This window comes from Tachysurus fulvidraco, chromosome 23, assembly GCF_022655615.1.
Source record: "Tachysurus fulvidraco isolate hzauxx_2018 chromosome 23, HZAU_PFXX_2.0, whole genome shotgun sequence".
NCBI classification, from domain to species: domain Eukaryota; kingdom Metazoa; phylum Chordata; class Actinopteri; order Siluriformes; family Bagridae; genus Tachysurus; species Tachysurus fulvidraco.
Window position 1 is genome coordinate 5019752 of NC_062540.1, and position 24364 is coordinate 5044115.

Genomic DNA, 24364 nt, shown 5'->3' on the forward strand with positions numbered 1-24364 from the left:
TTACCATTTATACAACTGAGCAATTGAGGATTAAGGGCCTTGCTCAGGGGCCAATTGTAGCAGCCTGGTGGACCTGTGATTTGAACTCATGATCCTCTGACCTGTAGTCCAATGTCTTAACCACTAGGCTACCACATCCCTCATGCATTCATTCATTCATTCATTCATTCATTCATTCATTCATTCATTCATTCATTCATTCATTCATATATCTATCTATCTATCTATCTATCTATCTATCTATCTATCTATCTATCTATCTATCTATCTATCTATCTATCTATCTATCTATCTATCTATCTATCTGTCTTCAGGATGTGGTTGGATCTAGAACTCGATGAAAACGGTACCAGGATAGGTATCCATCACAATGTGCGCACACACATATCAACACATTTATTTACACTTAACCTCAATTAAGGTGTATCTAAATCTAAATATGTCTATCTATCTAGAGGAAACCTTCACAGACACTGTTATAACAGTTGTCATAATGAAAGGTTGATTTTCTTTTGACCATGACAATGTGTAATCATAACACAGATATCCAAAATTAAACTAATATACTTTGACAGGCAACACAAGAGACTGATTAAGGTAACAAAGTGTAGAATCTTTTGCATTTTAATAGATGATTATTATATTATATATTATTCATTAAATAATGAATTGACACAAGAGGGTGAATATTATATATAAAACAAGATATGATAAAAACATATATAAAAAATAAATTTAAATAAAAAAATGAGCAACAGGTTTGTGTGTTGTAATTTGTAGAAATCATCAGTTACAAAAGGAAGAGTTTTCCAGCAAGGCAGATGGCGGAAGGACACATCCGTTTTACGCCTTATTATGCGTGAGGCTGATGCACCCTACCCATCTTTGGGTTAGCAAGAAATTAAGGTGCCAATATGTATTAATGCATAACATCTACTATTGCAATGTAAAAACTAGATTTAATAAACGACCAAAAGTCATTCTTCATTCATAAATGTCGCGCACTGATCACAAAAAAGCGGAACTGGGGACTATATCACGACGCGGATGGATCATAAACACACAAGTCGGTCCCTGTAGTCAGGGCCATCTTTGCTGGTGTTCTGCGCTCGCGCTGTACTACAGTGATAAACACGTTGTAACACGCACACTGATCTCAGCAAAGCATCAGTTTTACGGCTACTAAGGCTGAACCAAGGAAGCTGCTTTATTTTGACACCTGTTAAAAATTGTCGAAGGATTGATAACTACATTGTAATACAACATGGATGAGGAATATGATGTGATCGTCCTGGGGACCGGACTCACAGTGAGTACCTTATATATACATATACATCATAATGTCAGGGTTGTGCTTTTTTTGCAGGACCCTACACCTAAATTGTAAGTTTATATAAGATATGATGAGAAAAGCTTTTTTTAATCGATGCTGCGCGATAATCAATAAGGCCTATTGCTGCTGACGCATCCTCAGGACCAGCATTATTTTATTCCACACCCATATTCGGACAAATCCCGCCTACTAGGCAGTAATTGGATAGAATTTCGACGTTTCTGGATTTCTATTGACTGATATAAGCAGACCGTTTGTAGAAGTTGGTTACTAACCAATCGTAAGACAGGAGGCGGGATTTGTCGGAATGCGGATGGGAAAAAAATTAACGCTCAATCATTGTAGGCGGTGGGATTCGGTGATAAAGGCGTTACCCGGCATTTCTTTACATATGTTTATTTTATACGTGTTTATAAAGTAGTGCATATTGGTTTCACTTATGTAATGCATTCTTGTGCAGCTATTAGAATTTGAGATTTTTTTAAAAATAAATGAAGTAATCTTCTGATTTGTGGGCATCAGGTGTCAAAACAGAAAAAAAAATAAAAATATTGATTGATATTTGATGGTTTGCATTATTTCGTCTCCGAGCAAGTGCACTTAACTCATGAAGGGAGTGTGGAGCCATTTGGGGTTCAGCCATTATGTACTTTTCCTAAATAAATAAATAAATAAATAAATAAATAAATAAATAAAACACGTGTATGAGACATTTGGAAAAGCACTATTCTGAATTCGGTATTAAAATCGATAGTTATACAGGTCAATAAATGCAAAGAGAGAAACAAATAGACGAAAAAAAAAACCACCAAGTGAATTCGTTGAGCTCTGTGTGTAATGAAGATGCACTGGGTGGAGCTGCATCCCAGAATGCAATGCGCGAATTAGAACGTAGGCCTTAAGCCTTTCACCTTGATAAGATAATGAATGGAGTTCAAATGAATTAAAAGTACAAAAAAATGTAATTAAATTATAATCAATAAGGATTTTTGTTGTTTTGTTTGTTTATAATTCAGCAAAATTTTATGTTGTATGTATATAGTGCTTTGAACAATGAACATCTCAAAGTAGCTTTCCAGAAATATTAATATATTAATGTTAATACAATATTAATTTATCCTCCTATTATTTATAGAAAAATGCTATTAATTAAAGTAGATTCATATGTTAATGATTCAACCATATTTGATCGTTAAACAATATTGCCTGTGTACTACAATATAATAATAATAATAATAATAATAATAATAGTAAGATGAAGAAGAAGCAGAAGAATTGAATTTTATTTAAAGAACGTTTTACAACGGCCGATGCAGCTTTATACACAAATATATCCATTCAGGATATAAATATAAAGTTGATAAATTTATCCCTAATGAGCAAAGGCAGAGGTGATGAAGAGGTGTGAAGGAAAAACTCCCTGAGAAGTTATGAGGGAAAAAACCTGGAAAGCACACTCAAAAGGGAACCTATCTTTATGAGCGAGTATATGGTAAAACAGTGCAATTATGTAACCAGGAAATTCAGCCTGATTTGAATATGAAGTCTTTTTTTTTTTTTTGAAGCTATCAACAGGTTTGTGAAAGTTGCAGTCATTAAAGCCATCATAGCAATTGTAATCCTAAACGGTATTAATTCCAGTGTTAATAACAATAGTACTACTACTTGTTTTCTTTAGGAATGCATTCTCTCCGGGATCATGTCGGTGAACGGAAAGAAAGTTTTGCACATGGATCGGAACCCATATTATGGAGGTGAAAGTTCCTCCATCACTCCTCTGGAGGAGGTGAGGATACACGTTTTCCATCCGCTCGGCCTACTAAATCTCCAGTCCCAAGCTGTTTTCATTCGAGCTAATCACACATATTAAGTATTAAAAAAAAGCACGATTGTCATTATTATTAGCATAGTATTTCAGTAGGCGCAAAAAGTAAACTGACAATCTTTCCTTCTTTTTAATTTACCTCTCACAGCTTTATAAGCGATTTGAGCTCCCAGATAGCCCTCCGGAGTCAATGGGTCGGGGACGAGACTGGAACGTCGACCTCATCCCTAAATTTCTCATGGCTAATGGTAACAAAGCAGCCATTTTAAACGGTCTAACATAATTGCATTCAAAACGTAACTCACACATTAGAATTATTATTAAAACGCTGATGAATCTGATCGATCAGAAGGTTTAGATTATCTTCACACATGGCCGGCTATTGACCACACGGTTACTGACAATTTTCATATAACAGCATGCCTTGTTGTGTTTATAATTTGACTTCTATATGTTCAAGTTTGCTCAGACGGTGTTGAAATGTGTTATCTACAGGGCAGTTGGTTAAGATGCTGTTGTACACTGAGGTGACCAGATACTTGGACTTCAAAGTGGTGGAAGGAAGCTTTGTATATAAAGGGGGAAAGATCTACAAAGTCCCTTCGACAGAGACTGAAGCATTGGCATCCAGTAGGTTCTATTTTCCACACTGACTTCTGTGAAGTGTTCGCTGGATATAAATGTAATGTCATGTCATGTAGGAACCACTGATTAAACTCCGGCACCCATGCACACTGTTCTGTCATCCGCTTCCCTCAGATCTAATGGGAATGTTTGAGAAGAGACGTTTCCGGAAATTCCTGGTTTTCGTGGCCAACTTTGATGAGAATGACCCGAAGACTTTTGAGGGCGTCGATCCCAAGCAGACAACAATGGGAGAGGTGTATAAGAAGTTTGACTTGGGCCAGGATGTTGTTGATTTCACCGGACACGCCTTGGCTCTCTACAGAACAGACGAGTATGAACTGGTTTTAGGACAGTTATTATTACTATTATTACTAATATTCTTACTATTATTATTATTATTATTATTATTATTAATATTAATAATTATTATTATTAATATTAATAATAATAATAATAATAATAATAATAATCCTATCATTATAATGTGAACAGAAGTATTTTTGGAATTAAGATATTTTAAGCCCTCATCCAGAACAACATTTATATAACAGCACTTCAGGGCCTTGATCATGATCTCAGCAGTTGCATCTTGGTGGTCCTAGGATTTGAACTCTCACCCCATTGAACTAGTTTATAGACTGATGTTGCACTGTTGTGACATGGCTGAGCTATGAAAACTACACCGTTCTTTTGTCTGAGGTAAATCGGTGAGAATAACATTAGCCTTCCAGCAAAGAACAGAAAAGGGAAAAGACTCAGAATGAGGATTTGAGTCATTTCACTGAGTAATTGTGAAACTCTTAGAATTAAAGTTTTCTTTGGTGTCTGACTTGGAGGAGAACCTCAGTACCGACTTCCTTCAGACCCTGTGATTGGCCATCTATGTTTAGGTTTATCCTGGATGATGATTGGTTGGCAGATAGAAGCTAAGCAATTGCTACAACCTTTGTAGTTGCATTGTATTAAGATGCAAATAAAAATGGCAAAATATTAAACTGCTTGTTATTGAAAATCAATTAGTTTAATATTTTGCCAATTTTTTGTTGCATTTTGTTGATATTTGTTATAACCAGTGCACCGTTTTAACATTCTACCTCATATATATCATATTCATCAGGATTTTCTCTTCACAGTTACCTTGAGCAGCCATGCCTGGAGACTATTAACCGCATCAAGTTGTACAGCGAATCGTTGGCCCGTTACGGGAAGAGCCCTTACCTGTATCCGTTGTACGGCTTGGGGGAACTGCCTCAGGGCTTTGCCAGGTGAGAACAGCACACCTTCATCACCTTAATTCGTTTTAAACATCGACATGGTTCCTGAGGTTAGTGATTTTCCAACACACACAAAAACACTTCCTTAGACAACATGAGGAAGTCACCTAAAGAGGAACCAGACTGAAAAGGGAACCTCTGCTGTGTGACACTAGATAGCGGTGTTAGAAATAATTAAGTTTCTATATCTGTTTCATCTATTTTCAAATAGTAAGAAACGATAAAACAAGTATCAAAACGAAGTCCTGGGATGCGCTCGGCAGTCTTTATGATTAGAGCAGCATTCTTAGGCATTACCTATAAGGTATAGTATCCATTTTATTGTTCTGTGTTTGTGTTACCAGGCTAAGTGCTATTTATGGAGGAACCTACATGCTTAACAAGCCAGTGGACGAGATTGTCATGGAGGGCGGCCATGTCATTGGCGTAAAATCTGAAGGAGAGGTAATCTTCGGTTTACGTGAACTTAGTTATCTAATTGCTGAATAAAATATATTTTCTGGATAAGTGAAAAACTCTTTGGAAACCTGACCATTTCCAGTTTACTGTGCAATGTCTCAGAGGGTACCAATATTTATGCTTTAGCTGTGACATTTACAGTGAAAGGTGAGGCAACTGAAAATGTATGCTTTTCGACGTTTTCGGGTAAAGGTTAATATGAGTAAAATTTGCCGTCTTTATCGAGGTGAAGTCAATAGTTTGTCTTTTTCCTCTCAGGTCGCACGATGCAAGCAGCTGATCTGTGATCCCAGTTACATCCCTGATCGCATGCGCAAAGCAGGCCAGGTGATTCGGGTCATCTGCATCCTCAGCCATCCCATAAAAAACACTAACGATGCCAACTCGTGTCAGATCATCATTCCGCAGAACCAAGTGAACCGCAAGTCAGGTCAGTGCTAAACAAACACCTGCCTGGCTTCATCTCTTTTTCTATATCGGTGCATTTAAGCATTTAATTTGACCTATTTATTCTGTTTAATTAACATTTATAGTAAATTCATTCTTAATATCATAAAAGAAATGTTAAGGTTACACCACATTGCTGCTGTATCCTTGATTCTGAATTTTCTATGTTGTAATTACACAGTAACACCACTAGAGGGTGGTGGTGCTTACTTTATCATGCTTGTCACAGCTTAATAATATTAGTATTTGGAATATTATGTACTGTGACAGAATGCACCGTTGTTGTTATGATCGCAGATATCTACGTGTGCATGATCTCCTACGCCCATAACGTGGCGGCCCAGGGCAAGTACATCGCTATTGTGAGCACCACTGTGGAAACCGCCGAGCCTGAAGCCGAGATCGAACCTGCACTCGAGCTGCTGGAGCCCATTGACCAAAAGTACGTCGTCTGCATACTCACTAATTCTCATGTACACTTTTCTACATGAAGGCACATCACAAACCGTGGCTTTAATTTCTACAAAGGAGGAAGAGTTTAAGGGTTTTTCAGGGTGTTTGGACAAAAAAAAGAACATTCTATATTTATATCTGGTACATTTTCTATATTTTCTATAAAAAAAATATAGAAAATTCTAGAAATACAGTAACACCCCCCCCCACACACACACACACACAATAAATAAATCAAAACGGTTTGTTTTTATTCATACAAATGTTTATATTGTCAAAATAAATAGTGTTATCAAACCACCGTCTTTTCTCTGAGATGTCCCAAATACTTCTTCATAGGCATTTTAAATTTAAGGTATTTACCTTAAAGCACTAAAGTTCTGTTATTCCAACATGGCATAAAAGCGTCAGCCAATAGCACTATGATCACTGTGTGGTATTGTGAGTGACAGGACTAAATATTGTGCAGATTTTCCATCTGGGAGGTTAATCATCACTTTGTCCAGCGCATTCACGCTGTATACAAAACCACCCAGTGTCCCATAGTAGTGTTCTTGGTTATCTGATCAACTCTCACACTATTGCAGTGCTCGTGCTTTATAATACCCCCAAAGCGCACCAGGGGCCATGCAGAGAGGGGGGGGGGGGGGAGAAAAGGAGGGGGGAGGGAGAGAAAGTGAGAGACTCCATTCACATAACTTTCATTATTTATTACTTGTTACTGTATCATAGGTAAATACACACACACACACACACACACACACACATATATATATATATATATATATATATATATATATATATATATATATATAAAAACAAAGCAACAAAGCCTGTGTCCCCAACAGATTCAAGATTAAGTTCAGTCCCTCTCCGAGTGTTAAGAAAAAAGCATGAAAGTAAATCTGAGTTTCATCCTCGTTGTGTGCAGTATCGTTTATTTTTATTCGACAGAATTTTAATACTAAATTTGCGATTCTGCATGTACTGTAAAGCACTTTGATACCTAATAGGAAATTAAATGTCATTTGTAATGTGTAACTGCTTGTAGTGCTGCTAATTAGTATAAGGAATATTTCCATTCATATTTTATTCTTTATGTCAAAATGATTTTAAAGTTACACGATAGTTCATTGTGAATTATTATCCAATCACGATATTTTAGAAACAAAGCTTTTACAGCTATTATTAGTAATATTTGATGTTTATCATCCTGTTGTTATTCTATAGGTTCGTGGCTATCAGTGACATGTACGAACCGACAGATGATGGGTCAGAAAGCCAGGTAAGTGCTCACGTATTTATACATTCAAACCCTTACCCGAGTAATTAAACCCATGTTTAACCCTTTTTATATCTTGCAGGTTTTCGCGTCACGGTCTTACGATGCCACCACTCACTTCGAGACGACCTGCAATGACATCAAGGACATCTACAAGCGCATGACCGGCAGCGACTTCGACTTCGAGAACATGAAGCGCAAACAGAACGACGTCTTCGGGGAGGAAGAGCAGTGAGGGAGAGAGATGAGATGGAGAGGAGGAGAAGGCAGTAGATGAGGCAGCTGTGAGTGGGATGGATTCGAGGGGTTTGGGATTGATTAGTAAAGGATTTGTAGCTGGTATCAGTTAAGCAGGATTGTAGCAAACAAACCAGGCTGTGGATGTAGTTCAGCTGTTCTAAATTTTCCTTCTACTTGTCTTACTCCTTGCTTCATCCTCGCTCTCTCAGCTCTTTTTTTTTTAAATTCTGTACATTTTAGCACACAGGCACAACGCTCTTACGCTCACGTTCCCCCCGGCTCATCCTTCACAAAGCGGTCTTACATTTTTCCGTGAACGCGGTATGCGTCATTTCCGAGCTTCTCTCGTGTCGAAGTGAAACATATCCGAGCCTTATTTATTTGGTAGTTGTTTCGGTTTATGAACGATGCCTTTCGAAGCAGCCCTTGTGTCTTTACAAACTCCATTAACACTAGGAACAAGAAGATGTCTTGTAAAATCACTGTAAACACTGCAAGTACTTTTAGTTCCCGAACCGTTTTAAAAAGACGATTGTTAAACGAACACACACAGAAGAATGGCATTTAAAAGCCTTCTGCTCGCTGAACGTGTGTGCGTGTGTGTGTGTGTTATCGACAAGGCTGTATCCTGATGATTTTGCACACCCATTAAACGTCATAACAAAAAGACGCCGACCTCAACGATCTCAACAAAGATTTAGTCTTTAATGTATACTATCAGTACGCATGCATGCATCTTTCACCTCTGCTTATTCAACACTTGGTCAACGGATGGGTATGAGACCGCATATGCAGTAAGGAATTGGGAGTTTAAAAGCCATGAACGTAATTTTTCCGTTGCCTGAGTAGACGCCGTGTTCAGGATCTACAACAGGATCAGTTTGTATATGAATCATCGGTAATGTGAATCTTACCTTTAATAAATATCCTGCCCCGTTGTGGTTTGACACTTGTATATCTTCTAGGTGTTCTGGTTTGTTCAACTAGGCTGGACCCTGGTCTAAAAACTTGGAGTTTGTGTGTGTGTGTGTGTGTGTGTGTGTGGGTGTGTTTGTGTGTGTGTGTGTGTGTTGTCTTCTTTCTCTTCTTTCTTTGTGTTCATTTTGATAGAAATTGTGCTGGAGTGATTCTTCCTCAGTCACAGTAATGATTTATACTTCAATATTAAACACTTTATAAACACTTAACCTTTATGTTATGGAAGCGTTTGTTAAATTACACAAGGAACAGGACTTTCAGACAGGACTTTTCCTTGTGTTATTTATAAATGACCAAATCCCACAGAGGGTTCATTCCAGTTTTTTTGTTTTGTTTACCCCACTCTCCCGTATGGTTTTTGATGGGTATCTCGTCTCACGTGTCACAGTGATGCTGTTCGAATACTATGCTACTATAAGCACACGCTCTGGTACAATTTCATCTTCTTTCCTCTTTGTGTATTAATAACTGACCAACAAAAAAAACTAACATTGGAAACTGGATCAAATTGCATTAATCTTACTGGTGAATGTAGCTTTTATTGAAATTGACCTACTATCTTTTTGTTTGTTTGTTTGTTTGTTTGTTTGTTGAACTCTAGTAGCTGTTGAAATATTATTTTGCACATTATTTATTTTCCTGTGTGTGTTTCATGGAACTAAACACTTAACACTGGCATAATGAACGTGAAACAAGTTGATGACTAAGATGTGACTTTATCACAAGTGTTTGAGCAGTCTTGTGCAATGAAAGATAAAACAAATTCAAATGTGAATAAAATGCTGAAAATTAAAAAAAATGTCTGCCTTCGTTTTTTTAGTTGTTGAGGGAAATAAATCCAGTGCCACTCTTCCAAAAATACGCATTTAATGGATTATTTTGTACACATACGGTATATGTTTCTGCACAAAAACATTAAAAAAAAAATTTGTTTTGAAATGTAATCTATACTTCTGTAACAAAGCCAATACCAGTAATCCAGTTCTTAGTGACTTTGTTATAATTATTGATTGACGAACTGTAGCTTCTCATCTTGAGTGTGTTCCAATTTCACACCTGATTGATTCTTCAGCCTTTAAGTAACTCGTCGTATTTTCTCTACAGATATCCAAACTTTCCCCAGTGTCACATTGCCATGCTGTACACTCTCTATGCTTAAATGTTAAATAGGTAATGAGTAAATATGCCACCGTTGCGCTGCAGTGTCCAGAATTTTTCATATGGTCTTGCTTTGAATCAGTAGAGCTTGAAATGTAGCCACATGGCATTTAAAGATCATCCACCACGTAGCTGTCATAAGGCAGCTCCAGGAGCCTCTCCACTTCCACCTTGGGCACCACCCAGCACTGGGCCAAGTGGCGCTTATTCAATGTGTCCTTCAAAGCCTTATCCTGTAAAGTGACGGGGATTTGTTCATCTCCTTTCTTGAGTAATCCCAAGGCCAGAGTGCTGTTGTTGCTGAGCTGCCCGTGGTGGAACATGGCATCGTGTACGTCTGTTATCTTCACCACTTCCATGGTGCTGTGTTGGAACTGGCCTGGATGAAGAAGAGGAAGAGGATGTTCTCAGGTTCAGAGCTGTATTATTATGCTGTGGTAGCATGATATCCTTTCCAGTGTAGACCTACAGTAATCTTATTGCTTGCTAATAATATTTATATACAGGACATTTGGCAGACGCCCTTCTCCAGAGCGACTTAAATTGATCTCATTTATATTTATACACAACCATCTGATCAATGGTCCAACACATTAACCACAGAACTACCACTTCCCTTATATGATATTGACTATGCCGCATAATACTATAATTATTTCTATGCTAGCTTTTCATTTAAGTTTATTTCTATGTAACTATGCAAGTGAAGACAGAGACTATCCAGGAAAAACTAGGCGTAAGGTGCAAATACACCCTGGAAGTCCCTTTAATAAATAAATATAACCTATAAACTGTACCTACAGGGAGGAGGAATCCAGAGATCCCAGAGGAAACCCACATGGTTGTGGACAGAATGTACATAACAGACAGTAAACTGAGCTCAGGATCAAACCAAAGATCTGGAGCAAGGAGGCAGAAACACTAAATTGTGGTGAGTTCATGACTCAACCCTTAAATGTGCAGCTATTTGCTTGCATTGGATAGATTTGTTCTCACATATAAGTGAGTGATTAATGATTTGTACGGCATGAGTAAAAGAAAATTGTGCGCTACATACCGAGTAGACCTTGAGTTAATGAAGACAACCCCTCGCCATCGGCCACATAGAATCCTAGATGCTCCATCTGGAAATAAGTGGGGTGACTATATCGATGGATCAGAATCAGGAACACGACGCCTTTTCCGAGGTCAATCCAACAGCCCCGCTGTCCATCTAGCACAATCTTCAAGCCTGGGAGTGTCAAAGATCCCTTCTCTCTGCTAGACAGAGTTTCACTCCCTTCTCCCTTCACTACCACCGAGTCTATTGTGAAGGTGATCCTGATGCCGGCTTTTGAAATTCTGACCGTTATCTTGTTGAAGAAGGTACGAGTGTGGTCCTCGATTCCAGTCTTAGGAGGCGCCGACATCAAATGGCCGTTCACTGTAATGCCTGCGAGGGAGGTGGGAATAAAACAATAAAAGTAATAATTAATGAGATATTATTTGTAAAAAATATATACATATACCTGTTTTTCTGCAATCACATTAGAATCAGGCTGACCTGAGATTACAACAACAAATCAAAAATTTAATGAACCGTAAGACTAGTTTAATAATAAGAAATATTTACATTTCCTTATAATTTAGATAATTATTTGAAATGCTTAAACTGTATTATTATATAAGGTTGTGGCCAGGGCAAATGAAATGTTATAAACAGAACATGAGAATTGAGTAAGGAATAAAATATTTTTTTTAATTCTGTTTATATTGAGCCGTTATACAAATCTGTCAGAACGAGAGAATTATATAAACTTTGCAGCCGACTTGTGTCTATTGTCAATTCAATTTAATTTCACCTGTATAGTGCTTTCAACAAAGGACATTGTTTCAAAGCAGCCTTACAAAAATATAAAAATTCCAAATAATAATGATTTATATTAATGTAATGGTTTATAATTTAAATCTACATTTATCCTCCACGACAATGGTGGTGAAGAAAAACACCCTGAGACGATAGGAGGAAGAAACCTTGAGAGGAACCAAGCAGACACCCAATAGTGTGAATGTAATAATGATAATAATAATAATAATAATAATAATAATAATAATAATAATAATAATAATAATAATAATAATAATAATACTGTTATATTTACCTCTGACTGGGTCCTCCAGAAGACACAACACATCATTGGCCTCACCATCAACAGTAAAACACAGATTTTCATTTGTCTTCGGGAGCATGACAACAAAATGAGGGTCTCCATCCACTGTAAAAAAAACACAAACAAATGTGTATAAAAAGGAACTATAATATAATCCCCAAAACAGTATTAAAATCCATCCATCCATAAACGTTTCTTCAGCACAAACATGTTTTATCGTGATACATTGAAAAATAAGATTCTTACCTGAGGAGGAGAAGATTCCCACAGAACTTATGATATCTGAGTCGTCTGGCGAGGCTGGAAAAGGAGAAAAAAAGAGATAGGGAATGAAATATTCATGACTGCATGAGACGCAATGTATTATAAAAAGAAGATGGTAGTACAGTATATGAAATAGGTCGTGTTATAAAGGACTGAGAAATAGTTCAGTGCGTTATTGCATGAAGCGATTATACTGTTCATGCAGTGTGCTTTCAGACTTACAAGAATCGTAATGGACGATGTAGTCGCTGTCATACTCATACGAGACATCATACTCTACTGAATGGAATAAAGTGGCGTTAATTTGAACTGTCCCAGTGGAAAAAAATAACTATGTATATCAATCAAGTTACATACCTTTGGCATCATCAGCATCTGTACAAGTGATAAAGAATATTGTATATAATATTGTTTTTATATGTTATACAACCAATCACTCACTCGCTAAGTCTATTACATACTGTATAGTGACGTATCATTTACAGTAGGATTGTAGTACAACTGCTTAAAGATAAATCACTGCAACAAATACAAGTCAGATGTCTAAAATGACACAAAGGACCAAACACGTTTGCTTTACCTTTTGTCAAGATGGCAGTAGAAACATCTGTTAGACAAAAAAGAGAAAGTTTAAGTAAATGCAACTATAAAGAGTAAATAAAATGGGGTTGGGATTGTTCAGGATCGGTATTTCTTATACCACGTTAGTACAAAAGATGCAGAAATATATTTGCATGTTTACTATGAGGTAAACTTCAGCAAAGACAAATGAATCCTGCACATGTCTAGTGATTCTGTTCTAGCGATTATGTTTGGATCATGTCCTTGTTCATTGTTTAATGTTTTATTCATGTAGCACTTTCAATAATAAAAACAGTAGAGCTAGCTTTCTTATAGCACCACATTCAAAATTGTTGAATACTAATTAATACTAATCACATTTGAAAGCTCTGAATTGACAGATATATGTCAGCATACAATGCACAGAGCCTTTCTACTGTAGGAAGAGCTCACTGGCCTTCAGCTCCATAGAGTCATATTTGCCTAGGGTCAAACATGGAAATTGCAAAAAACAGAAATAGAGGTTCATTGTGACAAGTTTCATTACTTGGGGTCACATTATTTTAAGGCCAAGTGGGCTAGTTGATCCACATATTTGATTTGGTTCTGGTTTTACACCAGATGTCTTTCCTGACTCAACCCTCCCATTTTAAGCAAGCTTGGATCTGGCACTGAGAACGCACTGAGTTGCGCAGCTGCCCCTGGCTGGGTTGGTTCCCTGTTTGGGAATCAAATGTGGGCTGTGGCACTGAGAGTTAGCTAACTCTAATAAAATTCCCAAAACAAATACAAACTGTAAGCACAAGCCAACAAGTCTATAAAGTACAGAACTATTTCTAGTCTAAAAAATATCCAAGATATTAAGCGAGGGAAAGGAGATTATGGTTATTAATAAATAATACCCATGCATCAGAAATGTGTGTGCCTCATCAGTAAAATGTGCATCATATTCCCAATGCCTACATTTTCTGGGCATACCCAAGACCAGTAGATCAGTAGCCCATGTAGATGACCTTTCATTAATGAAGTTTGCCTTTACATCCTACTGTTTTCTCTTCATGACAACTACCAAACATTATAACTCAAAATGCAGCCATTACTGGAATGTCAAAGAAATTTTAGAACTTACCTAAGACACCAGCAGCTTCCCACAGATTGGGTGCATCTGTCATGCCTGGCATAGGGGCAAAGGAGGCAGCTATAAGAGCGGAGATGCTAATTTCCTTATCAGAATCTTCAGGTGAAGCATTTGATGATGGGACCTCCTGAACATCTGGCTGCACTGCAGGAACATCAGGTGTTCCATTAGTGGCAGTGTCAGATAAGAATGTGGGTTTATCCAGAGGCAGAACCTGATGTTTCTCTGAGCTGGGTGGTGTTGTGGTTTCAGCCATGTTGGGTGCCGCTGAACCTTTGAGAGGTGGAGAAGCGGTGCTAGTGGAATTGAGTGGGAGGACGGTGTGAGCATCAGTTCTAATGGCGCTGGTGGGAACTGTGGAAACTTTGCTCAAAAAAGATGCAGATGTGGTCTTAGATATAATGTGTGGTAAATTTGTGGTCTTCTTTCTTGATGATGCTGCCACATGTCTGTCTAGGGAATTAGTGTTTACTGAATGTCCAGGGAGAGGCAAATCTGGTCGAATGGGTTTGGTGGAAGAAGCTTTATTGGGCTTTGAAAGTTTACCTTGCTTTTTGTTCAAAGTCTCGGCAGTAGAAGTCATATTAGAGGTACTTGATGTTTGTGTATGTGAAGTCGTCACACTTGCAGTAGTAGGTGTAGTACTGGGTGTAGTTGTGGTTGTAGAGACAGTGGTTTGATATGGCTCATCAATATCTGGTTTAACCACCACCAAAGAGGTGACTGGAGTGACAAAATTATATTTTAGTGAAAGGTTGGTGGCCTTCTCTGTTAGCACGCGTTGAACTAATGTATCTGAGCTGTTGAGTTTAGCCATCAAAAGCTCCTTTATAGTGTAATAGGCCCAGAGGCGATGCACAAAGTTGGAGATGCCTTGCAGTTCCCTGGTACTACCCAATGATCCTGAAGTCTCATTTAGCTTAAGTTTGGCTAGTGGAAACTCACTCTCTACCATCAGCTTCTGCTTTGTACCACTGGCTGTCAGAGAAACTCTCAGATCCTGTATGTCTGGCCTAATCTTCCCAGTGACTACCAGCTCAGAGCCTTGGAAATAGTTGGGGAAAAGGGCCTGTGTGATGTCATAAGCTTGGTTGTCAAGGTAGGAAAGCTGGATATCTGACAGTAGTGGACTTGCTACTTCATCATAGAAACCCTTGAACTGCAGGGCAGCATCATCATCCTCATAAACCTGAGGAAATTATGAGAGCAATCTGTTAAATTTTATTGGTCATTTGCCTGTAATCTCATGCCTAAACATTCATAAATGCACAGTCTAGTTCCTGTAAATCACAAAAACAAAACGTATTGACTGCATACCATCCGTGCTATCCCACGGTTCTCCAAAGCCAGCCGTTTCAGTAACGGAAAATCTGCATCATCTCCGAATGCCAGGGCAAACAGAGAAACCGAACCCAGCACACTCCGAGCATTATGCAGAATGACCTCTTGTGCAGTCACTCCGATTGTCGCTTCTCCATCGGTCAGAAAGATGATCATGGGGACTCGTCGTGGTGAAGACGAGTGGCTGTCATCAGACAAAGAGGAGGAGTTGATCAGCTGTGCTGCTGAGAGAAGAGCCGCATTGATGTTCGTCCCTTGAGAAGAAAAAATACCGAGAGGAAAAAGATGTTATTATTGGTCTATATATTTAGGACAAATATGACTTCATGAAGATGTCAATTGTAGGGACACTGATAGACACCTACAGCCATCTGCAATGGTTTTTTTGACAAAATCCCGTGCATCCTGTACATTCTGCTTCGTGGCCGAAACGGTGCGGCCTTTCTTCCATATCTGCACTTTATCTGAAAACGTGATGAGATTGAAGTAGTCGCCCTCACGTAGTTCACTCAGGATCGTAAACATCGCTGCCTTTGTCTGGATCAAGAAAAAAACATGTAAGATGCCTAGATACTGGCCAAGAATTATAGAATTAACAAGCAAAATTGGTAAATTGACACATTTATGACACCTGTTTGATCTTTGTGCCGATCATTGAACCGCTTATGTCAATGACGAAGACGATATCTTTAGAAACGACCGGCAAGCCTCGTGGGGAAAAGTAATGAACAAAGTAGCCGTTATGCACCTGAAAAAAGAAGCACAGGAACCAAATGTGAAAACCTCTTATAGGCGAAGCACCAAGGATCACTCTGTGTGTACATGATAGTGTCATAACCTGGATGTCTCCCATGAGATCTTTTTGCTCTACATCATACTGAAGGACAAAGTCTGCATTGATGCCTTTGGGGGAGACGCTCCTCTGCTGCTGCAGGCTGGGGTTGTAATGAATGTGAGTACAGTGTAGGTTCTGCTCCACCTGAGTGGAGGGGGGCGCTTCAGCCTCAGCTGCAAGCATGTGCAAACAGTTTAGGAGCTTCAACACATGGAAATCATTAAGGTTTATTAAAGGAACTGCATTGATAAAAGGATCAGAAAATAAAGACTCAAAGGATCCTTGAGCTCAAAGAGATGATACTGAGAATTGGATCTACTAAACGGAATCTTCTAAAAGACACCACCGCAAACCAGGAGTACACAGTATGTAATAACAAACAGCCTTAAGACCCAACTCTGACCCAAACTATTTTGATTACGGACAATTTAAAGTTACTTTAATTTGCACCTTGGTCAATGTTGGTGAGCAGGCGACTGGTCCTAAGAGGTAACACTTTGATGAAGCTGATTCCAGTCCGCTCCGCTATATTAACGTCCACAGAGAGATTCTGTACAGGCTGCCCAGGCCTGAGGCCCAAAGCCAGCTCATAGCGTCCCAGCCGTCGTGTCAGTAACTCTTCGTACATCAGGGAAAAGTGCATGAGGACTCCAGGAGGCACACTGACAGCCACCCGAAACTTCTCAGTCTCCCGTTCCCTTTAAACCAAAGGAACAGAAAACTTAGACAATAAAACTTGAATAACTCGACACTTTTAATATAGTCCCATTTAGGAATAATGCAAAATAATACATACTAAACACATACTGCTCTGTGAAATGCTTTAATACGAAAATACCTATGGACTGTGTGCTTTAAACCAGGAGTGTCAAACTTATTTTAGATAATGGGCCAAATTACTCTTCATCCAATTTCAAATGTGGGCTTGAAAAAAGAAAGAAAGAAAAAAATCCATAATAATCAATACTACTACTACTACTACTACTACTACTACTACTACTACTACTACTACTAATAATAATAATAATAATAATAATAATAATAATAATAATAATAATAATAATATTAATAATAATAATAATAACTATTAAAAGAAGATGAAGAAGAACTATTATGTTGAAGTAGAGGAAATCAGTATAAACGCATAAGTATTCACCCAATTGCTGTGAAATGCATTAATTAAATAACTAATTAATGAATTAACTAAACAATATTTACATATTACAAGATTTCAGAGTCATTAGCACATTTTGCTCTGGGTGACTTTTTGTTTCTGAGTTTATTGCTCTTTTTTGGCCCATAGTGAAATAACAAAAACAAATTTTTGAAATCTTTAAATTCAGTTCCAGTAAACAGAATGATAACCCCACACCTTAACCCTAACCCTAACCCTAACATTATCCCTAACTCTAACCCTAGGTAATATAGAACACTCATTAACATTATTTGGTGGGCCAGATTAAAACTTTTTGCATGGTTCGCTGTCTATAGGCTGTATGTTTGACACCCCTGCTTTACCACTAACAAAAATTGAAAAAAATATGGCCTATAGCATTTTCAAGTGGATGTCTGCTCACTCAGTCAATGCCAAAAGAAACATGGCGTAATCCCAGGAGGAGGTATCAAATACACTTTTGGACTGACTTGGTGGCAACAAGTCCTGTTGTTTTCCCGTGTTTCTTGGCATCATCGTAGATCTTCCTGGCAGCAGCTCGCTCCTTCACTTCGGCCACATAGACTTTACTGTTAGATGTGCTGAGGAGATATTTGAAAGAAAAACAAAAAGAATAGTTTAAACTAATGTCAAATCCCAAGTTCTGGTGTTTATTTTGCATATTAGCAATCTATTTACTAATAAGCAGTCACAGAATCATTAGTAACTGCCTGATCAGGGCTCTCATGGTTTAAATTAGGATATAGGTTATTTACGGTTTCGGCGAAGCCCACTTCAGATTTAACACTGATACTGATATTGAGAGCACTAAACAGATACAGATACAGATAGTGGCATTTTGTTACACACCTACTTCATGTTACCTTACAGTATATACGAAAATCCCCTATACCCCCCCCCCCCACTCCAGAAAAACATGCTGTGTATGTGGGGCAAGGAAACTAAATATAAAGCTAAACCTTTTTAGCTAAACATATTTAAATAAAAATCCTCAAACCCACCAAGATAAACAGGCAGCAAGCAGCAAACCGGGCTTGTTTCAGTCAGAGCAATATTGAAAGGGGAGTTTAAGGGCTAGCGGAAAACAGACGCAACAGTATGCGTGCTGTGTGAGCCAGCGAGATCTGGAATAGCTGTTTACGGCAAAGTGAGATGAAGAACACAGAGCTCTCAGTTAGGACCTGCATTACATCAGCTTTCTAAAGACACTTGTATGTATAGTTTTCTGTGTGAAACTTTGTGTGCAAATACAGGCGTGTCTGATTTATATGGGATGCTTTCCCAACCTGTGCATTATAACTGGTCCCAATCCTGGGCATGTGTGTAGGTGTATTGTATTTCGTGCATGTGTACTAAATGTGTTTGTGCACAAATAATGATATGTGAGAGTGTATTCCTTGGCCATGTGCCTTCGTAAACTCCAGTAGGCAAGAGGAGGACGAGAAACATGGCTAGCTCATGTCATTTTCTCCGGTAGCTCTCTGACTCCTTGCTACAAAGCCCACTATTCATCTTGCTTAAAGTTTCCCCATTTGTAAACCACTTCCACCCCCAAACTCAATTCCTGGCTGCTTGAGAAACCAGTCTGCCATTTTCTTATTTGCGGGCATCCAGTTTACTCTGTGGATTCTTTTTAAAGGAAAAGTGGCTTTCAGGCCTCTTAGTCATATACAAATGTGTCTTCATTCCCCTGGCGATGCTTAAACAGAACTTCTCTGAAGTTTTATTTTGGGATTATACCTCTTTCTAGCTAAGGGTAATTTTTAAACCATTCATTTCTCTCACTGAGTATTTCTTGTCCTGTCTTCAAATACCTGGTTATGAAGATCGAGTGAGAGATATTCGATCAATTAATTCAGCTTGACTCTGGATTTTCCATGTCATTAGTAACTATCTGCTAGTTCTCTATGAGTAAACTGTATTTTATCTGTTGGAATGCAATTCTAAACACTTTTTGAACCAGTGTTGACCTATTTTGAGAATGTTGGGAAATACTAGGTACCATATGTACTAAAAGCACAACGCAGTAAAGTTTTCTAAACAGAATGTGATGTTATATTTCTACAAACACCGATTTGCAAATCACTGGTTTAAAGCAATGCTTTCGTTCTAATATGTTAACAGCTGGAGACATGGTGGCTTAGTGGTTAGGACATTTGTCTCACACGTTCAGGGTCGAGGGTTTAATTTCTTGGAGTTTACATGTTCTCCCCATGCTTTGTGAAGCTCTGTGATAGGGTGGCATCTCATCCAGGGAATATTGAGTCCCATGCGAAGCATTACAGTACATTAAAGGGATGGCTGCATGTTAATGTTCCTTTCTTTACTTTTTAGATCCTGGATCAGTGTTTCTTTGTTTAGCATATACATTTAAGATGTGTACTGAAGCAAAAGAAAAGCAAAAATGGAGAAATCAATAGCACCATTTCGGACTCACATGGTAAAGTTGGAGATGAAGGCTGAGGGAGGAAGGTCTACCTCGAACGCTGCCTCTTTGGTGAAATGGAGCTGGTTCCACACCGTACTCTCTACTGTGGTGTGAGCATAGTGGGAGATGACGGTGCATCGCACATGGTAATCTGTGATCTTCAGCTGAGGGCATCATAGATATTAAAGTTTAGGAAACGGTGCACATAATAGTGAAACTGTGCAGAACAGTGAGTCGCCAGCAGTGGAGTTGAGAATCCATGCTATAAACTGTATGATATATCTGTGCAATCTGTGTGTGTGTGTGTGTGTGTGTGTGTGTGTGTGTGTGTGTGTGTGTGTGTGTGTGTGTGTGTGTGTGTGTATACGTGTGTGTAGGTGCTTGGCCCTTGTTTATGCCACTCTGGTCTGGCTTTGGATGCCATGGTAGCTATAAAAATATTAGGAAAACCTTACTTCCTATGTGATATGCACATATATACTATACTTTTACACCAGGTATCAGCAAATATAAAAATTATGTATTACAGATTCTGTATTTTTTGGTATCTGGTAATTATTGATCATTATCTAGCCACAGGATATGAAGGGTGAACGTGATTGGTACTTCTGTACTTCTGGTTTCTGTAGCACAGTGATTTTTCAGGGCAAGACCTAGTCATTGGAGTGGAATGTCAAGGCATCCAGCCTTTAAAGCTTAAAGCTTTAATCAAAGCATTTTTAGGACTAAATGAGATATCCTTGCCAGCAGGGTTTCTGTGTCTGGTCATCTGCAATATCAGTTATATGGCCATATTGTGAGAGGTTGGTGGTTTTTGGTAGGGAAAAAAACAAAGCGTGATATTTAGAAAATGTTATAAATCTGACTTTTGCATTGAGAAAAAAGAGAAGCCTATAAGTATAATTAATATTATTTAATAACTGAAATTCATTCAGACTTTATAAGACAGTTTGTAAGAAAAGCCATAACTTCTCTTAATCCCCAAGTAAAAATGTTTGTGATCGTGGAGGACTTAGATCATGGAGCTCAGTGTGTGTGTGTAAACGTTTTAACTACCAGTGAGAGGAAGAGTTGGGATTTTACAAGAGGTGAACTAAAAAGGACGTGAAACATCAGGTGTGGCCTTTTTCCTAAATTTCAGATATTTCAAAACTGTATTTATGACAAATACATGAGTAAGAAGTGACACAGTTGAGAAAATGAAAAATTAAACTCATTTGTGTTTGGAAAAAGTTTGCACGATTTCATATAAAATCCTTGGCAGGATTAAACATCATACATATAATTAAAATATTGAATAACATAGTTTCAGTAGTGCCAGTATTATTGATCCAATGGTGGAAAACAGTGGCAGACACAGTGATTGTGCTTCCAAGTTTATGAGAAAAATCATAAAATATTGTATTTATTAAAAAATCCAGTACTTACTGCAGGTTTAGCTGTGTTGCTCTGACGTCTTAATCTCTAGAGGAGAACAATACCACAAATTACAGAGTTAATCATGACTGATTTTAATCATTTTCAGTATTAATATTATTACATTGCTTTACCAAGAGTGTCAGAGAATGCAGCCAAAGGTGCAGGTACAAAAACCCATTATTTGAACGTTTATGCCACATACTGTAGACACTAATTATATAGTGCTGCCTTTTTGTTTAGACTGGTGTTTGGCACACATGAATTATCTGACTCTAAAACAAGCATAACCAATGAGAGTTGACTACAAGCTGAAGTGTTTATTTTTTTTAACAATAGATATTTTTGTATTTAAGCAATCAACCTCAGGGGTCCATGATGTACTAGATTACCATTTAAATGTAGCAATTTCCTGGAAAAAAATGAGCTAAGAGACCAACAAACTACTAGAAAGCACTCCTATACTTTGTTTTTCACTTTTGCTCCATCACACTGACGCCGACGTGTGAGACGTGGTCGGGGCTCGACGTCGTATTAAAATAGACTGAATCAAAGCCATTCATAAAAGAGGTGCAAATGGAGGTAAATATCAGTACCGTACACAGACAACTCTTAGATGTTAATTTCACACACAGATGTTTACTGTGTTAGTGCATTGCCATACATCCTGTGGAGATGCAGAAAATACAACATAAACAGCTAAATGGGGGAAACAGTCAGTGTGTGTTCTTTGCTTGTGTTTGTGCATATAAATAAAATAAAATCACTCACGTCATACATCATTTCCTTGTGTGTCAAGGAAAGTTCAAACAAACAGCCATCACAGGCTTACCATTCTTTCACTTTTGTTTAGACATTATACAGACTATAATGCATGACTTGTTTAGGTATTTTTGAAAGAGAAATACACAGTGTGTGCTAAATCTGGGTGCAATCGTACGCACTGGTGGCTTTATCGGTAGATTAATGTGATTGTCACATTATCTTTTATGGTTACATGACTGACTTGGTACAAGTTCAGTTTTCTTCTTTGTAAATCTGTATCTGTGACTAATATTTGTATATTCTAGTGAGAATCACGTCAGAACAAGGATAAGAACATCTGATTAATTTGACCTTTGTGGGGATATTTGGCTGTTCATGAAGGAAAAAGTAGCACAGTATTAATGAGCTGCATTAAAATAAAGTCAGTTGAAAGCTCTAACCAAGATATGTACCTATATCCTGTCTACATTCTAAACACAAAAGGTCAACTAATATATCTTGTCTTCCTGCCCTCTCAAAAAAAATACAAAAGCCAGAACTTAGGATTTGGTTGTTCTTGTTGTTGTCTTATTTTAAAAAACAACTAGAACATAAGTTTTGCTATCAGAGAAGGGTCCAAGAGGCATTGAAGATTTCTTGAAGATCATTTTTATGAAGTTTTCTGCAACTAAATGGCTTGGCTTTTAAAACAACTATCCAATAGATAACTGCACATACGTTTAAACAGAAATCACGTCTCTATATCACTTCATATCATCACTTCTCACACACGCGCGCACAAACACACACACACACACACACACACACACACACACACACACACACACACACACACACACACACACACACACACGCTCACCGTGAAAGCGGCTCCTCGTGCGTCTTTACGCGTTCTGAACTCAGCTGCTGCTCCAAAACACACCACGATCATTAGCAGTCTCACAACCATCTCGTACACGTTCACAACCATTTTTAATCAATCTAATGTCTCTGTTCAGCCTCCGTCAGCTTCATGCAACCCACACATATAGCATTGTGTGATGTAGAAGTAGTTCTTGTTTTCAATGCGTAAATCCTTCCCTCCCGTACTTCCAGAAGTCATCCAGGTCTGTGCGCAAGAGAGAGCAGGACCGCGTCGCGTTGTCTCGTACCTGTGGGAAGGCTACATATAGAGGACTAGAGGGGGTGTTTATTGGCTCAAGTTCAAGTGCAGCTCTGTGCTGGAAATTTCGCGCAGTCCTGCCATCGTTTGGAGGCCCCAAAGTATCCGCACACCGTTAACCCGTGAATGTCCGCCTTGTGTGTGTGCTCTCTTGATATCTGCAGCTTTTGTTCATTGATTGCAGTTACGTCCATCCACTGAGATCTTTCTTCTAATAAAAGATTAAAATCAGGATACTGGAACAATCTTTAAATAATCTTAGCCTCCTTGCCATTAAATAAACCGAATTTCCCCAGCTACATTTCTGAAATCAGTGTGAATCACGCGAAGGAAAAAATGTCTATTGTATTGTAAAGAATTTTTAGTCTGTCATGACATGACATGTTAGAGACATATTTTAATGTTCAGTGATACATTTAGAACATTATTTACATTATCTATCGGGTTCTGCATGTTACCAAAAACCTCTTCTTTCCTTCTGCTGCTTTGAATGTGTGTGAATGTGTGTGCACCAAACAGGTAAAGTAAAACCCACTGACCTTTCTGTATTTATAATTTGCATTCGCTAGTACTTTTCTACTTGAACTTGACAAAGCTTGACAGAGTATTTATTTACATGACTTTGACTAGTGTTGAAATAGAACTGTATGTTAGCTGTGTTCAGACAGTTGAGGTTCTGAGCTGTGTATATGAGAGACGAGCTTTTTTTTTTTTTGGGTTGCTGTCCGAGGTCCTGATGTCTAACGCCAAAGACACCCCCCCCCCGCCTCCACCCCCTCACACACACGAACACACACACTCCCTCTCACTCACTCACTGTCGGTCTATCTGTCTGTCACAAACACACAAACACACACATGCACGCACACAATCCCTCACTCACTCACTGTCGGTCTATCTGTCTGTCACACACACACACACAAACACACACACTCCCTCACTCACTCACTGTCGGTCTATCTGTCACACACACACACACACACACACACACACACACACACACACACACACACACACACACACACACACACACACACACACACACACACACACA

At 38.3% G+C, this 24364-nt stretch overlaps 2 protein-coding genes across 4 annotated transcripts; one reads left to right on the plus strand and one right to left on the minus strand.

Moving 5' to 3' along the window:
- Nucleotides 1-1061: 1061 nt before the first annotated feature.
- gdi1 (GDP dissociation inhibitor 1) lies at nucleotides 1062-9474 on the plus strand. Its single transcript, XM_027144577.2, has 11 exons — nucleotides 1062-1309; nucleotides 3012-3119; nucleotides 3307-3406; nucleotides 3654-3788; nucleotides 3918-4116; nucleotides 4919-5050; nucleotides 5404-5503; nucleotides 5777-5948; nucleotides 6263-6407; nucleotides 7649-7703; nucleotides 7783-9474. Exons 1-11 carry the CDS (start codon nucleotides 1265-1267, stop codon nucleotides 7933-7935), a joined length of 1344 nt encoding a protein of 447 aa, XP_027000378.1. The 5' UTR covers nucleotides 1062-1264; the 3' UTR covers nucleotides 7936-9474.
- Nucleotides 9475-9480: 6 nt separating this feature from the next.
- Nucleotides 9481-24028, minus strand: itih6 (inter-alpha-trypsin inhibitor heavy chain family member 6). Of its 3 annotated transcripts, none has more exons than XM_047806931.1 (17): nucleotides 23008-24028; nucleotides 21396-21431; nucleotides 19977-20131; nucleotides 18010-18120; nucleotides 16816-17063; nucleotides 16369-16538; nucleotides 16162-16278; nucleotides 15896-16067; nucleotides 15507-15784; nucleotides 14181-15378; nucleotides 13071-13097; nucleotides 12848-12865; nucleotides 12713-12766; nucleotides 12473-12526; nucleotides 12218-12331; nucleotides 11134-11508; nucleotides 9481-10455 (listed from the first exon to the last, which is right to left on the minus strand). In XM_047806931.1, exons 1-17 carry the CDS (start codon nucleotides 23116-23118, stop codon nucleotides 10187-10189), a joined length of 3507 nt encoding a protein of 1168 aa, XP_047662887.1. In that variant the 5' UTR covers nucleotides 23119-24028; the 3' UTR covers nucleotides 9481-10186. The 3 variants fall into 3 exon arrangements, with proteins under 3 accessions (XP_047662887.1, XP_027000412.2, XP_047662888.1); XM_027144611.2 differs by having other exon boundaries at nucleotides 12713-12769; XM_047806932.1 differs by lacking the exons at nucleotides 21396-21431; nucleotides 23008-24028 and having other exon boundaries at nucleotides 12713-12769; nucleotides 17943-18120; nucleotides 19977-20110.
- Between the last annotated feature and the right edge of the window lie 336 nt (nucleotides 24029-24364).